Here is a 19,496-nt window from a genome sequence, read left to right as displayed (position 1 = left end):
ACAATAGCGGCTAAGGAATACTCCTAAATATTATTTAACAAGGATATATCAAACAGGTATGTAAAATACATTAATTAAACCACTTCGAAAAGGTAAAAACAAAAATGGAAAAGATATAAAGTTAAAATGTTCGATGTGCATTTGCATATAGTTTTGTTTTGTCATTACAAATCAGTAACACATATATCCGCTTTTGTTTAAAGTAATCATTTCATGGGAAGTGTTTCATACATTCTTGTACACGGTCTTTTCTGAAATAAAACAGTTGGTTTTAATGAGTGACAAATTCCTTGAAAATTTATTTATTATCGAAAAAATTCTGTTGATCAAAATACACAAAAAGTCTATTAAAACAATCGGCTTTGTTGGCTGTTAAGGATGTACGAGTGTTGTTTATTTTCTAGGATATCCGCCATTCTAACAAAAGTTTTGTCAAAAATTAATGCTAAATAATTAAAAAATGGCTAATAATGTACCATTAAACAAACATATTCTACTTTTTCCAAAAAAAGTCACTATTATTTTTGGTTGGCATTTGCCTAAAATTGACGTAAGATTTACAATGGGGTAGGGGTAGGTAATTTCAAATATTTATTAAAGTAGATCAGGTTTGGTTTTGGTATTTTCCTGACTGATACATATAATGATAAACTTTAAATAAAATAAAAGTTTTCAAGATAGTACTTTATATTGTCTAGAAAATATAAAATAAAATTTTCGACAATGTACATCAAATATAATAACCTGACCGTCAAAAGCAGCTACAAAAGGAATAGAAGCCAACTCTCAATAATTCAAACAGGTACAGAATAGAATTAGCGTAAAATGGAAAGCCCTGCATTTTATGTAATCATTACATTAATATAAGAAAAAGCACATGTCATCAAAACAAAATGGAATATACAGTTTAATTCTTTCTCTCACACGTGATGCGTCACAAGTTCAAACTGTTGTGCATACGTAGTACTATCTCCGTGCCTCATTCGGACCGACAATTTTCGTGTAAACACAAGTGAGATATCATCATAACACTTTACTTAAACACAATCCTGTGAAACAGTGTTTTCTCATTTACACAAAGGACAAACATTCGAATGATCCAGATGAAACAATTACGTTCATAATGCCTAAATAAAAGTGATATTAAATGTTTCAGGAAACTGGTTCTGTCCAGATACTAGTTCCGAACAAGTATACATTCAAAGTTGACCAAGGTCAATGTAGCTTGAAGTATTACGCTAAGGCATAAGTAATAGTAAAATTTCACATGCCTAAGGCATTAAATTTCATGACAAATGATTCCACTTATCACAATTTATTTTACGATAGGATATTATGGTCTAAGCATACTGCTAAATGTGCCAAAAATAAAGTTGGTGGTATTCAAATGCTCATGCGTAAATACAAGTAACATTTTTGATATAATTTATGTCTTTTCTCGGTTTAAATCAAGCTACATAATTTCGTTGAAAAATAATACTGATAGAATTGCTTAGAAATACAATACACTTTACTTACACATGTGAAGTGCTATATAGGAGGCTGCGTTCTGCAAAGGTGGCCTTTCCAGTTGGACTTTTGTCTTTGTTTTATTTTCCAGAGGTTCCTCATAAACAGAATAATGGGTTGTAATTCATCAACAAGGACAATTCCAGAAAAAGAAAATGATCGTAAAAAGTCTTTTGACTTAGTTCTGGACACTATTTCTGAGGTCAGTCTTAAAACTGTTTCAAAACAAGACATGGTATCAGCATATGAATCAGTTGAGAGTCTGGACGATATTAATCTAGGAAAACTGGCAAAATATAAAAAGATATCTAAGCAGTATTTGAAAGGCGGATCATTTCATCACCTTGTGAACACTGATGTCTTTGCACTTGAAGATCAGAACGCTCTCGAAGATATTGCTAAAACATTATTATTAGTTGCAAACCTCGGAAGTGTACTCGATGGGAAAACAACCATGTCAAGAGTGGGAAGATTTCAAAAAGATGTAACAAGATATGTTCGCGAAACTGGAATTGATAAGTTTTGTTATCGGACTATCAAAAATTTTGATCTCGACAAAGAGAAGTACAAAAATACCAGTCACAAAAACGTTAAGTTTGCCATTGCAACTCGTTGTCTACTGATTTTGAAAAATTACTGCGAATGCTCTGAAGATCTGGCCATAAATGTGTCAGAAGATAAGGACATTATGTCATTTCTGCGGAACATACTGACGGGTGGCCATAAGGATATAGTGAGTATCTAATAGTCAAAAACTAATAGAAATTAAATTCAAATTTTATTGATCTGAGAATAGATTTTCTAACTTTCCCTTATATTTATTCTTTATACATTTACATTGAATCAGATTTGCACTGTAAAGATGCCGACAAAATAAAGAGGCGACAAGAAGATCCACTAATCTGTTTGCTTATCTGCTTATTTTAAGGATTTATTATCAAATTGCATATCGATTGCTATTTTCTCTATGTATTCAATTTGAATGAAATCATATCTGAAATTTGATTTTCGCTACCAGTATTTACCATTAAATGTTATTTATATTGTTGAGTATATATGGTAAACTGTATTTGCTTAGAACAAATGACTTATTGGATAGTTAAAATGTAGACGAATTCTCTCCTCAAAATATCTCATCAATTGTTTCACTTCTGAGCCAGAATAAACGGCATGTACTTAGACCATGTCATTCTGTGAAAATAGTCAGCATAGATGCATACAATAACTTAAAGGCATATAAAAGTACTATTTTACCAAGGAGAAATTCATTACTTCTGTGTATAGTTTATAACGACACCTAGTTTGAGGCCAATCCCAGAGTGCAGTCCTGTATATATTGCATATATGACATATATTTGAATATTTAGAGACAGTGTGAAAAACTTTTTACTGAAAAAAAGGTAATGACGTGCATGTTAGTTTCATCACGGCCCTTTTAGCTATAGACGTCTGTCTTCTCATGGTGCATAGGTGTTTGATATTTCGGTTGTCATGATAACATAAATAAAGAAAACAAAAACAAGAAAAACAGTTATTTCACAGTATTATAATCCAATTAGAATCCATCATGCAATAATTATATCATGTCACTAATTCAGGTTTCCTAACGGAAAGGCCCATATGAATAAATATTGTACTTTTTGAAGAGGGATGTGGCTACTGTTTTAAAATAACTTAACCTGATCCATTTGTACTATCTATATGACCACACATGTATTTTATCATTGATGCTCTTGTAAGGAATATCATATTGCAGAAATATTATTAAACTTATACCTCAAATAGCATATGCGAACACTATTTGTAAATACAATTGAAATGAATTATTTTTTCTCATTTGCAAAAAAAATATTAACATGTATTACACTCAATCAAATCTTAAATAAATCAGGTAGAAAAAGAATCACAGACACTAAACAAAGAAGAAACGGACAAAAGACAACAATATGAGGCTGAATATGGAGAAGAAATTATAGTCGATCCATTGATTGATTTTGCTATGGATACCATATACCATATATCAATTTGGGATACCAACTTTAACCGACTCCGAGACCTTGATCTGCTGGAAGCTTTAGAGCCGTATCTCAAATCAGGCTTAAGATTAGTTGCCCTACTCACAATAGCTAATATAGTAGATGAGGAAGAATGCAAAATAATTAAAAGTCACACAGACGTTGTAGAGGAGCTGCTAAACATTTTAAGACAAAGCATGAATGAAAAATCACGCAGATACAACACCTGGTCCAGCAGACAATGTGGATTAGGTAAATTCTTGGACATGTTTATTTGCAACATTTTAAAATTCTGTACGGAACTAAATGTTGTGTTAGATCAAATCCTCCCATAGTTTCAGATCATTCTGTTCTTCATAAAATTGAAGAACTCCATTAAAAGTCAGTTCGCGACCTTATTTTAACACAGGACATAAAACATAAAATGACGTTACAGACGCCTACTTCTTCCACTAAACCGTAACTAAAGATTAATTATATATTCCCTTAAATGAAAATGACCATTAAATTTTAGGTATTCGACGTCTGGCTCGAAACGACGTAAACAAAAAGATGTTATCAGATTTTGGAGCAATCGAACTGCTAGTGAAACTGTCGGACGGGGACGAAGACGAGCAACTTGGTAAATTATCGATTAAAAAGATAATTTGTAAGACGTATTTACACTCAAATGTCACAACGTTAATATTTCGCAGTATACTAGAATGCACACCAATGTTCCATGCATGACATATGATATTTCATATTGGTTTTCAGAAAGTGTTCAAGCACTGTGGTATCTAACATTTGACAGTGACATACGAAAGAAAATAGTTGGTGACCAAGAGCTTGGTGTAGTTGATGTTTTGATTGAACTCAGCAAATCAAAAAACAACAGAATTCGGAAGACGTGCATTGGTGCCTTGTGGACCCTCAGAGGGGATTTGGCTGACTCAAACATCAAGGAATACAAACGGGCAGGTAGCAGCTTTAAAAATGCAGAATTTTTTTTCAAGGCTCTATCCCGTGTTCAGAAGCATTTTTTCTTCCTTTCTTCCTTTCTTACATTAACGACATTCCTAATTCAATAAAATGTAATGCCGAACTGTTTGCAGATTATTCCTTTGTATGTATATCTAACAGTCTTCATCAAACTCCCATATCCTACAAAGTTATATTTTATTTTTGAACTATGGTAACATGACAAGTCCATTGACTGATCCGTGTAATTCAACTTCTTAAAGTGTGTGGTGTTGTGGACAACTCGAAAAAATACCTATTATTTTTGCAATAACCTACATGGCATTGAACTAAAAATCACCCGGAACCCATGTCTCGTAATTTAAATGATAACTGGATCATCAACGTGCTTCGTTTATTAAAGCTATGGTACATGCAGTGCTTCTAAAATGATTCTTTAAACTGGCAAACCCTTAAACAACTGGTCTCTGCACTACCCATACTGCATTTCAAAAGTTATTGTAATATTGTCCATATAGACCATTACCTTTCATCTACCAGAAACCCAGTTCTATTCACAATCACTTTTAAAGGATTACACTATCAATAAAATCTATACGAAAATCTTTTGGAAGCATAAAATGCAACCAAGCAAAATAATAGCAGACTCGGTTTGATTGAGTCAGTTCATGAGAAGTAATGGAACGTGCAACACCTCTCACGCCCCCTAGAACAGCTTAAGCGGAACTATATTACACATGTTTTGAATGATTCCATGATCCCAATGGACCAGAAAATCTAACAACACTGAATCCATGTACGGGGGAGACTTTTTACAGCCGCCACACGGCACCTAAAGATTGCTGTTGTGATAGTTAATAAAATCTGAAAAAAGATCCTTTAGAAGCAAAGAATGCAACCAAGTAAAACATTAGTAAACTTGGTTTGAATGAGCGTGTTCGTGAGTGTCACTGGAAAGTGCAACACCATTCATGCCCCCAACCCCTCCATTCGTAGCACCGGCCTAAGCGGAATTCTGTTTAATAGATATTGAATGGACTCCATTGATCCCAAAAGACCAGAAAATTTAACAACACTGAATCAAAGCACAAGGATATTTTTTTTCAAGTCATTTACAATCAAGCCCTAGCTGTAGTCTATTTGCTGAGCGTTTTGCTACTCTTCACCTGTTTTTAAGTTTCGCACTAGAGAAATTTTATTATTCTGACACTGTACCTAGTCAAATCTATCTCACCTTTGAGAATTGCCATCTGTTTTGATTATTATAGTTTACAGTGTAGATATAGACGCAGATTTATATACGTATGAGATGTTGCATATCTTGAAAGGTTAGTTGCTTAAAACTAATAGAGTTTCAGACTAATATATAGAGGATATTTGTTTGTTTTGAGTGAATATACGCGCTCGTGAAAATATTTGAAATTTTCTCACTTCGAAGTGAGATATATTCAATATATATTCATTTATTTTATGCTCAATTGCGTTGAGATGTGCATTTTGTAACAATTTTAGTCTCAGCGCGGGAAACAGACGCGCGTAAACAGACAAGACGTCAGACGTGTTGTGACGTTAGAAAGATGCACACAACATAAAGTTCCATTTCATTTTATTTTTTGCTGCATTCCGTTATGAAATTCTCATTAAGTAAAATAATTTGAATCGAGAAATATACTATAAAGAATAAAGTGCGACTACAATTTTCATCCTGTTTTAAGTAAATAATTTAAAATTCATACACAATGTATGAGGGGGCGGAGCTATATCTCTCACAGTGTGAAAATATAGATTTCATATTTTCACAGTATGGGTGATGAGGTATGAAAATATTTAACTGATAGGATACAGTATTTCTTTAGTTAGCATAAAATAAAGAATACGTATGATATGATAACTGCACATCTTGAAAGGTTAATTGCTTAAAACTAACAGAGTTTCAGACTATTGATCAAATTTCAAAAGCTATAAAATATAAATATCATATCAAGGGAATTTGATAAGTATATATCTTGCATTAGTATGCATCCAGAAGATGTATCAGCGTGGTAAAGCAAAGATTAATATAACTGGTCATGCAATATTGAATATTCTTGCACAAAACTGCTGTTCTTGTCACTTTTCGGGGGTGTTTTAACAGGGGAAAAACGAGTGTTAACAGAGAGATTCTCGCGCTCGCGTGCTGTTATAACACCTTTTTATATATGCGCGTTCTGTGGCAAAGTGTAAACGTCATTCGGCCCCAAAACGTATAATTCAAAACGAAATGACGTCAACGTAAAAAACAGCATAGACATTCCCGCGCATTTGGTGGAAAATTAATGACGCTGAGAGACATTTTATTCATTAATCAGCAGTTTCTTCGGGGTTTTTTATGCTAGAATAGTGTTAGCGCATGTTCATTTGGTGTTCTAACATTTGGGAATTTCATCTTTGACGTATTTCAAAAGAAATTGTTAGGCTAAAATTTTACTTTCATTTTTTAAAAAAGTTTTTCCAGCTTTAGATGTTTCAGAAAGATATCAATTAATTTCAGCCATCGGGATTGAAAGATCAAAAGCTGTTGTAGATACAAGTAGATCACAACATATAATGATATCGTACCATTGGTCGAATCAAAAGGAAATGAAAACTATCTGCAAAAGAATAAAGCAGGCTGGTTTCAAGGTTTGTAACAAATCTGTTTATCGTACTTCTTCTTTTATTTCTTTCTATTTTGGCCTTACGGTAGTCAGTACCTGTCTTAGCTACAGACAAAGATTAAAGCCTTGGGAAGACTGATAGAGGCGGGTTTTAGCAGTTTTCTTTCCAGTTATATTTCAATGACTGTAAGAGATGCTACTTGTTGACAGACCAGATGAAGCAGAGAATGACTGAGCATTTACAGTTTTTCTGTTAAATACAATTCATTAAACCTTTCAGAGGGCATATTTTATAAGAAACGAAGACTAAATGTTTGAGATAAAAATAATAAAAACAAAAACATAATAACTAAATATCCACTTCTCTGCAATTTATGAAATCACACTTATATGTTGTGCAATTAAGTTACGTAAGTTATCCCTACATTCTTAACACTGTTATAATTGTTCAATCAGAATTTTAAACATATTTATATTTTCATTTTTTGTAAATATAAATATTTCTACGTCGGCATTCTACATAAAATAAAAATGCATCTTAATTATAACCTCCCTTTATTACATATAAAATTTTGATAAATACCGTCTACAAATTTTGTTTGAAACCTAGTTTGATTAATTCTGGCATACATCATATTTGCTTAATAAATTAGCACACATAAACAATTAGATTACCTTTTCACGTTTATCAATAATATTTTGAAAAATATAGCTATATTGGAGAATCCAATATCGGCTCGATGTCAATCCGACTTACGAAATAGTTACACTGATTGATGTCGATCTACCGATTTCAATATTTTGCGGCAGTTCAACGGTCCGATCTTGGCAATATATGATCATTTTGTGTCGATTCGCTGTAAAACCTAACTCACTCACTCACAACGGCCCGACGTCGGCCCTACATCGGCACATTTTGCCGACATTCCGACATTATACCTATATCGGGCCGATATAGTCATGCTGGCTGGGTAAAGGATTAAAATTCACATGTACCTCTTTGCATTTCATGTTTTAATGCCTAAATCCAATTTCATGTAAGAAGGGTTCCAACAGCCTTCCCCGATCTATTATACCACTCCAATCTATATAATAATTAGAAGTTATTCTAGTAACATTTGACAAGAGTTATATTTTGTCTGTTTACTATGTGCTCAAAGGTTGTAGCGTAACCATATGTTAAGAATACAAAGTATTGTCAAACTGTTTACAAGAATATGGAACGATTAAAAATAGTTTTCTTTTAATTAAAAAGTGCCAAATTGTAAAAAGTACATTTATTTACATATCCAATTAAATCTAAAGATTGGAAAATTAATGATAATTTATTCGCTTCCTTTTAACCACTAATGATATTATATGGATGACTGACGTACCAGTAAATTAATGATCGTTTTATTGGAAGATTGCTGTTGAAATGATTAACTACCCTTCTTTGCTAATGAAGTCGGCATTTCCTTGGCCCACTGCTGAAAAATTACCAATAGTAGTAACATTGATGACCTAGTGATATTGCACAAACATAGATAAAAGAAATTCATATTTTAACATTTTGTGAAATCTCTTATTTCAAAATATTTTTTAATCGTTAGCAACTTACCTTGATATTTATTGCCACGGCAATCTATGAAGCAATTGTAAACTGAATTCTTTCAGGACTGTTCGTACTCCGTTGTATTGTCACATACGAAGCAGTTAATGGAAGTTAATGCTTATATTGAACATATCGTTGTTAGTTTGAACCGAGTTTAACCTAATTGCTTCTACAGGTTTGGATGGACATAGAAAAACTTGAAGGGTCGACTGTGGACGCTATGGCTGATGCTGTAGAAAATTCAAAAGTTGTTTTAGTATGCATGTCTCGAAAGTACAAGAACAGTCCTAATTGCAGAGCAGGTAACGAGCTAGATAAGCATTAAGCAGAATTTAGACAGTCATTTAGTGTACTCATAGCTTTTAATCATGATCTCTTGTGTAATACAGGTAACCTGCTGCTGTTCCTGTTCTTCCGAGTTTAAAAATATCTAATTAACACTTTCGCTGCAGTACAGCTTGCATTGTGCTGAAATTTGAAGAAGATCGTACACTTTCAGTGATGTAAATTCACATGAAGTCAAATAACAGTGTGATTACCATCTTAACTATTGTAAACAGGAAAGATATTTCAAGGAAAACAATATTGTTTATCTAAATTATGCATTCTACAACAAAACACTTTCTTGAGTGATGCAGTTTGCATAGTACTACAGATCAAAATAATTACACATTTACTAACATATCATGATATTTTGATCAAATCTGCATGGTAAAATACCGATACCACACGTTTGACATCATTGGAATGAAATAAAGTCAAAACATAATTTTGAACTTAAAAAGAAGATTTTTATGCAATTTACTGAATAAATTCCATATGAAAATACACTTATGTAATATCGTCTATGTATTATCATGTGTTTTCGGTAAGTAAATAAGCACTCACAGAAAAGACTGCGTCAGTGATGCAAATTCATTACCAGAAGAAAACATTTATATTCAATTTGCCTTAGTTGTGACAATATACTATTATTATGACGAAATCAGTTTTCATTTATTTTCTCAAGATGTCTACGTTTTGCCGTTACCTACAAATAGACGCAATGTCATGCATTGATACCGACAAATAGCACATAAATTCCGACCGGAATGGACGTTATGTTCAATCACAGTTTAAAACAAGAGGGTCAAGATGACCCTGGATCGCTCACCTGAGTAATATGAGCTACATATTTCAAATGTTAAACTGATGATTTTTAGAAATTTTTTGGAAGATTTTCCGATGTACAATCAAGTAACCCCTGGGGCGGGGCCAATTTTACCCCGGGGGTCATGATTTGAACAAAGTTTGTAGAAGTCTACTAGGCAATGTTACGTATCAAATATCTAAGATCTAGGCGTTCTGGTTTATTTTTAGCAAATTTATGAAGATTTCCCTATGCACAATCAAGTGACCCCTGGGGCTGGGTCAATTTGACCCTGGGGGTCAAGATTTGAATAAATTTTGTAGAGGTCCACTACGTAATGCTACATGTCAAATATCTAAGATCTAGGCCTTCTGGTTTATTTTTAGAAAATTTTGAAGATTTTTCTATCTACAATCAAGTAACCCCATGGGGCAGGGTCAATTTGACCCTTGGGGTCATGATTTGAATAAATTTTGTAGAAGTCTATTAGGCAATATTACATGCCAAATATCTAAGATCTAGGCCTTCTGGTTTATTTTTAAACATTTCTGAAGATTTTCCTATGTAAAATCAAGTGACCCCTGAGGCGGGGTCAATTTTGACCCCGAGGGTCATGATTTGAACAAATTTTGTAGAGGTCTACTAGGCAATGCTACATGTCAAATATCTAAGCTCTAGACCTTCTGGTTTATTTTTAGAAATTTTTTGAAGATTTTCCTATGTAAAATCAAGTGACCCCTGGGGCGGGGTCAATTTTGACCCCAGGGGTCATGATTTGAACAAATTTTGTAGAGGTCTACTAGGCAATGCTACATATAAATTACTAAGCTCTAGGCCTTCTGGTTTATTTTTAGAAATTTTTTGAAGATTTTCCTATGTAAAATCAAGTGACCCCTGGGGCGGGGTCAGTTTTGACCCCGGGGTCATGATTTGAAAAATTTTAGTAGAGGTCCACTAGGCAATGCCACATGTTAAATATCTAAGCTCTAGGGCTTCTGGTTTTTGAGAAGAAGATTTTTTAAGATTTTCCAATGTAAAATAAAGTGACCCCTGGGGCGGGGTCAATTTGACCCTGGGGGTCATGGTTTGGACAAAATTAGTAGAGGTCTACTAGGCAATGCTTCAAACCAAATATCTAAGCTCTAGGGCTTCTGGCTTTTGAGAAGAAGATTTTTAAAGTTTTTCCTTTCGGTAACCAGAGTTCTGCATGGAATTCAATTCTTTGAAAAATTTTGAAAGGGGGCCACCCAAGGATCTTTCCTGTGAAGTTTGGTGTAATTCTGCCCAGTGGTTTTCAAGAAAAAGATATTTTTAGAAATTGTTGACGGACGACTGACGACGGATGACGCAGGACGGACATCAAGCGGTCACGGTCTAAAAAATATCAATGACGGCTTCTGAAAATTTAAGGAACTTTATCTAGATATATTGCTATCGTGACACCATTAATGTTTACAACAAATAGACCAAAGGGATGACGTAGATCCACCAACCTTCCGTATGCCAGCTGGATGGCTTCCTCACATGAAGAATTCTACACCCCAAGTGAGGTTTTGAGCAAGTTATTTGATGTCAGCGACCTTAACCACTCTGCCACGGAGTCCTCAATTTTTTTTCGGAATGATCTTATCAACGTTGTTGATATTTAAGATAACATGACAGTAAGTGTGAAGTGATTTCTTGTAATTTTATGCTTTCAGAGGCAAATTATGCGTTTCAGAAGCAAAGAAGAATTATTCCGCTGAAGATGGAGCGAGGCTACCAACCCGACGGCTGGCTTGGTTTCATTATTGGTACATTGAAATACTACGAATTTAGTGGACATTACTCTTTTGATGAGAAAATGAAAGAATTAATAAAAGGTCTCCAGACAGCATACACAGACGAAAAGGAAGACTAAATCGACTGAATTTTCTTATTCACATTACTACATACATATTTCCATGTTTGATTGAAAATCCATTTGAACTTGTCATCAAGAACGCCTATTCCACTGTAGCGAAGCTAATCGTGTCGTGTGCAAAGTAAAATGATCAAAAGTTTGTCTATTTGAGAACTACTTCAAGGCGTACTTGGCTATGCTTCTGGTAGAGGGACACGAAAGTTAACTGGATCTCATTGCTGGTGATGGTGAATCAGTTGCTATTGCTTTCGAGTTAGAAGCATCAACTGCAGTTTTCTCAATATATACAATAATCTGTTCGTAACAGGGCATCACAGATCAAGTAGTTATTGCAATCACAAGAACATTAAAATGCACTAAGGCTTCTGTAAAAACAATTTCTTATTTTTTAATAATAGCACTTGAGTACTTGATGCAATATTATGAACAACCAAAAGAGACAATATTGTCGAAATGAAGGAGTTGGAACATTTTCCGTACACCCTATCATTTTCATCAGTTTGAGAAAACTCCGTAATACCTATCATTTTCTAACGTCTCCAGCAATACGTCGAAACGTTCGCATTTTTTTTTACTTGGCAGGCCTTTACAATTAGAAAATGCAATGCGTAAATAAGATTTCTAGTAGATTAATTAGGTAACTATTGAGTAAATGATGAAAACTGGAATTTCCCATAACTCCTATCCGCCGTAAAAACCCAAACACTTTTCTCACATTTTTTTTATATTTGATAAGTAAAGACAATGTCGATTTACCTTATTTATAAATCCTCTAACACGGTTTGTAAAGAAGTAAACAACGCCATGTTTTCCCGTACATTTTATCTTTTTTTGCACACGACACGATTAGCTTCGCCACGAGTGTATAAAAAATATCTAGCACAGTATGCTCTATGTTATGAACATGTTGGCCAAAAATACATATAATTAATGAGTCCATATTGCATTCTTCATTTGTAAGAGGTATCTCTATAAAAGTAAAATTGTATAAACGGTTGAATTGCAATGAGCTGCTAGCTTCATGATTTTAGTACATAAGGTAAATCAATTAAAATGAACTTGCACAAAATTATATACAAACAACTTGTTGCATATTGATGATATGATTCGATCAGATAAAATAGAACAGGTTGTGTACGCGTCAATTCTGCAAGCATAAATTGATTCAGATACAAACATGAAATATATATTTCATCTGTGACTCTGTCCGAAGCGCCAGTCCTCTTTATCTATTTACTGTCTTTTTTGTGCAGGCTGACATTACAAAAGAGGCTAATGTCGGTTTGATAATATTATTGCAAACAGGCACCATGGATATTTATACCAAGAAATTGCTTCAAATCGGAAAAGAACATTTAGGCAGACCAAAAGTGATAAGCATTTTACCAATGATGAATACAGGTGACTTTGGCCGAAACAGACCGCAACTAAATTCCAAACAAAAAAAGAAACAGAAAAGTACAAAACAGGTTTACAACATTTTAAACTGGATTCCAAAAATGTCGGCAAAGGACTAAATGTAGCCAGCTAAAGCCTTTGAATGCCTCAAAAATATCTCAAAATTACCTCTAGTGTGGCTATTGAGGTAGACATCAGCTGAGAATGTAAAATTCTATTTTGGCCAATGTCAACTTCTTCAACATAACAGTATGTTAATTTAAAATTTAAACGGCATCCATCAGTTAAACTACTGGATTCCTATTCGGTTTCAACCTGCTCTATGTAATTAATGGACAACTTCCATACAAGGTCCAGAGACAAACGTATCTTGTTGCTTTGCCTGGTATGCAAAGTTTGATCACTAAGGTTTCATCTTACAACTGCAAAATTCACAAAGCCTGGAATGCAGCTATGAAAGGAAGAAATGTATACAAAAGTCAAATTGAACGCTTGTTGTCGTAATGGTACATTTGTATACAGTATCTCTGTACCGTTTTGATGTAACTACATATATATTCTTTGCAAGTGAGCTATTATGACACATTATTCCTAATTTAAGGTGTATGTTTACATAAGATGATCTTTGTTAAACTAATTATTTATATTATTATACCAGATTTATATGCTTATAAAACATCCTTTTCAAGATAAACACGTTCAAATGTGCTTTATGCAGCCACTTAGGGCGTCAAATTCACCCTGTACACAGAGCGATCTGACCAGTTAAATCGGACGTGAGAAAGCCCCCAGGACAGTGAAAGAGAGAAATCTTGTAGATTCAGGCTAGCTCATTTTGATTAGACAACCTGGTTCTGTAACGTGTCTGGTGTACAGCACCGATACACCGATACCCTATTTCCTGTACAGAACCAGTACTGGCCTCGTAGTTGGATGGGAGACACTCAAATGCATGAAGCATGGACAGAAATTCGAATCCCGGACCTCTGGATTGACAGTCAAGTGTGTTACCACTAGACCAACGGGCCGCCCATATAATGTTCTAGTCATATATCACAAGCACTCATGCGAATCTCACGTAGTTCAGGAACGTGATGACGTCCTCAAGCTTCTAGTTTCGCAATATCTTTAACTGAAGTATTCAAAGCACTTGTATCGAATTATAAAGTGCCGGCATTGTTGTTTTGTATATAATTGCTTTACGAAGAAAAGGTCGTTTTTATCATTTTCATTTATTCACTACACGCATTTTGCCTCACAGTTTGACGGGTCCAGTATTTGGCAATCGTCGATTAATCAGGTCAACAAAATAAAAAACTAGAATGTGTCTGTAGGACACAGGGTGTGTCCCCCCCCCCAGGTACATTTGTCACAAATAAGGGGCCATAATTCAAATGTTTGCAGTCTTAATGGGGTATAGCCTCAACAAACATTTTATGCAAAGGATTCATTATTCTAGGCCCTATACTTTTTGAGCTATGAGCATCACAAACAAAAAATTCACTATTTCGGCTATTTCAAGGGCCATAACTCTGTAATAAGAGCTAAGATTCTCAAGAAGAATGCCAAGTGTGCAAGGTCTCATCACGATAAAAACTCCAGCAAGATTTCCTGAATTTACATCTAATACTTTTTGAGCTAGGCACATAATTAGGTGAAAAAGTGCATTTTTTTTACTATTTCTGGGGCCATAACTTTAAAAAAGGGGGGTGGAGCCAGCCAAAAATTAGAGGTGTGCAAGTTTATATCATGATAAAGACTTATGCAAGTTTTCAACCATTTATATTAAATACTTTTTGAGCTAGGTGCGTCACAAGGTGAAAATGTACATTTTTGACTATTTCAGGGGCCATAACTCTACAAATAGGGGGTGGACCCAAATGAAAAATAGGAGGTACGCAAGTTCATATCATGATTAAGACTCATGCAAGGTTTCATGAATCTATATCAAATACTTCTTGAGCTAGACGTGTCACAAGGTGAAAATGTGCATTTTGACTATTTCAGGGGCCATAACTCTGAAAATAGGGGGCGAAGTTAGATGAAAAGTAGGAGGTGCGCATGTTCATATCATGATTAAGACTCATGCAAGGTTTCATGAATCTATATCAAATACTTTTTGAGCTAGGCATGTCATAAGGTGAAAAGGTGCATTTTTGACTATTTCAGGGGCCATAACTCTGAAAATAGGGGGCAGAGCTAGATGAAAAATAGGAGGTGCGCATGTTCATATCATGATTAAGACGCATGCAAGGTTTCATGAATCTATATGAAATACTTTTTGAGCTAGGCATGTCACAAGGTGAAAATGTGCATTTTCGACTGTTTCAGGGGCCATAACGCTGAAAATAGGGGGCGGAGCCAGATGAAAAATAGGAGGTGCGCAAGTTCATATCATGACCAAGACTCATGCAAGGTTTCGTGAATCTATATCAAATACTGTTTAAGCTAGACGTGTCACAAGGTAAAAATGTTCATTTTTGACTATTTCAGGGGCCATAAGTCTGAAAATAGGGGGCAGAGCCTGGCGAAAATTAGGAGATGTGCAAGTTCCTATCATGATAAAGACTCATGCAAGGTTTCATCAATTTATATCAAATACTTTTTGAGCTAGGTGCGTCACAAGGTGAAAATGTGCATTTTGACTATTTCAGGGGCCATAACGCTGAAAATAGGGGGCGGAGCCAGATGAAAAATAGGAGGTGCGCAAGTTCATATCAGGATTAAGGCTCATGCAAGGTTCACGAATCTATATCAAACACTTTTTGAGCTAGGCGTGTCACAAGGTAAAAATGTGCATTTTTGACTATTTCAGGGGCCATTACTCTGAAAATAGGGGCAGAGCCTGACGAAAAATAGGAGGTGCGCAAGTTCATATCATGATAAAGACTCATGCAAGGTTTCATCAATTTATATCAAATACTTTTCGAGCTAGGCGCGTCACAAACTTCGGACGGACGGACGGATGCACGGACGGACGGACGTACGCACGGATGCACGGACAAGACCAAATCTATATGCCCCCATCACTCATGTGGGGTGGGGGGGGGGGGGGCACAAAAATGATGTGTGATTTGTGTGTGTGTGTGTGTGTGTGTGTGTGTGTGTGTGTGTGTGTTCGGGTTTTACGTCTTGTGTAATTTGAAGCTTATAATCTGAAGAATGTGGTTTTTATTTTGATAAACTCTATAAAACATTTTCATACCGCTATACTTTGTTTGTTAGAATACTGAATTGGAACATAAACTTTTTTTATTTGATAGCAAAATATTGATTGAAACTATGTATAGTAAGCGAGTATGGTTCTACAATAAAGGACTAAAACGGTTTTAATATTATTATCAACATCGTATTATGCTAATATAAAAAATTGTAATTAACAATGAATTGTCTTTTCTTTTTATACGCCCGAAGGGACGTATTATGTTATACCCCCGGTGTCCGTCTGTCCATCTGTCTGTCCGTCCGTTAGCAATTACGTGTCCACTCTGTAACTCTTGAACCCCTTGAAGGATTTAAAAGAAACTTGACAAAAATGTTCACCACACCAAGACGACGTGCAGAGCGCATGTTTTGGATGTCTCGCTTTAAGGTTAAGGTCACACTTAGCTTAGGGGTCAAAGGTCATAACAGTTTGTTTCGTGTCCGCTCTGTAACTTTTGAACTGCTTAAAGGATTTCAAAGAAACTTGGCACAAATGTTCACCACACTGAAATGACGTGCAGAGCGGATGTTTTGGATGACTCGCTTCAAGGTCAAGGTCACACTTAGGGGTCAAAGGTCATATATGACTTTGCTTTGTGCATATTGTTCTGCATTGCAGTGTTCTTGTTTTTATTTGGCAGATCCCTTTTTTGTTCGCTTACAATATTTTTTTTTTAATTACTTCCCTTTTATGTTACTATAAATAGCTTATTTTGAAACTTCTTTATTATTGGCCATAGGGAAAACCCAAGTCCACTTTTCTGTGGTACAACATGGATGGTTCCTCCAATTTTTAGGTGTATTTTGACATACCTGTACCTGGTAAGGATTTATTTGTGGACTTAGAATTTTTTTTTTTGGAATTTCTCCTCTTTGTTGTTCCTGTCCTTTGGACTTTAACAGTCAAGTTCTTTAAATTTTGCTCCCATCCTCTGATGTAACCATTTGGGCGTATATTGCCCCGCTTGGCGGAGCTCTTGTTGTAATATTGCTAAGTTCTTATATATTTTGAACTCATGAAATGTATATAGAATAGAAGAAATGAAAACCAACAGATAACAGATATTCCAACATAACATAAAATGAATATGTTGCAGGCTCGGTTTGATTATACCTGTTCGTGGACGATAGCGGAAATATATACTGCCGTCCAAACCCGGGTTGAGCGTGGACGGTAGAATACATTTCCAACATCGTCCTTGAACAAGCAGGCCCATTCAAACCAAGGCTGCTACATTTTTCTGTTCTGTTGTGTTAGGCAACCTTTAGGTTTCTACATTTTCTATTCAAGAACCAGATAGATTAAAGGACTATGAGTTACGTATCCTCTTTTGCTATTTTCTGCATGTACTATCTGTTTACTAACTAGGTGACTTATAGGTCCACTGGGCCGGGTGTTGTATTAAATTGATCATTTTCAATTTGATTTGTTTAACACATGTCACAATAATAAGATATTTACTAACTCGTAATAGGGTGTTGCACTTTCCTTTACCTCTAATGAACTGATTCAGTCAAAGCGATTCTGCTATTATTTTGCTCAGTTCCATTTTATGCGTCAAATGGATCCTTTACATATTGTATTTATTAATGCTTCATCATATGTTCTCATTTGCTTATTTTTTTTTACCAGGTCCTTCTTTACAAAGTTTAAACACTGATCACATGCTAGAAATTAAATATTGCGTTTAAAAAATATGTAAAATATGCCACACTACCTGTCTAACAGATTAAATGATTTAGTTCATACAATAAGTCAAAGCCCGCTATTATTGTTCAGTCTTTTTTATTTTAGAAAATCAGGTTCTTATTGTATATAAAGTACATGTTTTTATTTTCCTTAAAATTAACCCTTGCAATGCTGGACACGACTGATTCTGCCTTTGCGACCAGTGGAGATCATGATTAGCCTGTACATCCATGCAGTCTGATCAAGATCTGCACTGTTCGCTGTTCAATCAGTATATTTTTGGTAAGCAGCCCTTTTAATAGTAATGGTAGTCTATCCATTGAAAGATGGACAAGTTCATTATAGAATTTTAGCAGGGTATGGTTTAAGGATAAATATTCAACAGGAAAACCACATTTCATGAACGACCATGATTTCATCAGTGTATATATAACAGTGTTCATGATGAACATAGAATACTGTACCGAGCTAAGCGTAACTACAAAGACAAGCCAGCAACAAATTTTTAACAGTAAGAAATTTAATTTAAGGAAATTTACAAAATGCGAAATATGAACAGAGTACCTGAAACAAACCCTTACAGATTAAAAGAATCAAAACACTGAATAAAATTTCACTGGTTCTGGTTTTGTAATTATGTCTCCCACACCACTGTGGTGGGAGATATACTGTTTTACTTCTGTCTGCGTGTGTGTCAGTCTGTCACAAATTTTGTCCGCGCTCTTAGTCGAACAGTTCTCATCCGATCTTCACCAAACTTGAACAAAATATGTTTGCCAATAAGTCCTCGACCAAGTTTGATAACTAGTCAAATCGGCCTAGGCACTTCGGAATTATGACCCTTGAATTACCGAAAATACTGATGCCAGTGATACAGGTCTTGGTGCATGGTTGACTCATATACATAATGGAGAAGAAATGCCAATCTAGATGATTAGGCAGTTGTGAGAGACATGCACTTTTCTCAAAAGCAGCTCTAGTTTTATCCAAAAATCTACATAAATCGCTGTAAATGACGTCCTATCTCCATGAACGGGTAAAGACCTTATATCGATTAAATCAACTACATAATCAAATCAATAACCTTTAAACTGATGCAAAAGCAAACCAAATACAATATAAAAAATTACAGTTAAATTTATATTTATAACAATTAATAGTCTAAGTAAACATGTAGACAACGATTACAAAACAAAAGAAGGAAATATAAAGTGATACCGCCTTGGAACGGTCAGTGTCAAACCATCGCTAGGCAAGTTATACCGGTTATAATGGTTCACAAAACCTAATTTCTAATTCCAGCCATGTTCCAACGTTATAGGGCAGTGAAAATAAAAGCTATCCTCGCCAGATACATCGCTTATACATGTAACGGTAACAGAAGACATGACATGTAAAACATAATAAACGCTGTTTTAAATCAATATAAAAAGCAAGCATAAAGAACCATACATCCGT

General features: G+C 34.9%; 1 protein-coding gene across 1 annotated transcript in view; it reads left to right on the top strand.

The window, feature by feature from the left end:
* LOC123532122 (uncharacterized) overlaps positions 1 to 17,533 on the top strand; it is a 49,460-nt gene extending 31,927 nt beyond the window's left edge. The window contains exons 2-8 of the mRNA XM_053518701.1: positions 1,601 to 2,242; positions 3,401 to 3,776; positions 4,039 to 4,146; positions 4,281 to 4,484; positions 7,015 to 7,145; positions 8,890 to 9,016; positions 11,544 to 17,533. Of these exons, the coding sequence (XP_053374676.1) occupies positions 1,622 to 2,242; positions 3,401 to 3,776; positions 4,039 to 4,146; positions 4,281 to 4,484; positions 7,015 to 7,145; positions 8,890 to 9,016; positions 11,544 to 11,743 (1,767 nt within the window). The 5' untranslated portion in view covers positions 1,601 to 1,621 and the 3' untranslated portion in view covers positions 11,744 to 17,533. The remainder of the gene's footprint in view (positions 1 to 1,600; positions 2,243 to 3,400; positions 3,777 to 4,038; positions 4,147 to 4,280; positions 4,485 to 7,014; positions 7,146 to 8,889; positions 9,017 to 11,543) is intronic.
* The last annotated feature ends 1,963 nt before the right edge of the window (positions 17,534 to 19,496 follow it).

Source organism: Mercenaria mercenaria, chromosome 11 (assembly GCF_021730395.1).
Source record: "Mercenaria mercenaria strain notata chromosome 11, MADL_Memer_1, whole genome shotgun sequence".
NCBI lineage: Eukaryota > Metazoa > Mollusca > Bivalvia > Venerida > Veneridae > Mercenaria > Mercenaria mercenaria.
This window is presented reverse-complemented; position numbering and strand designations above follow the sequence as displayed.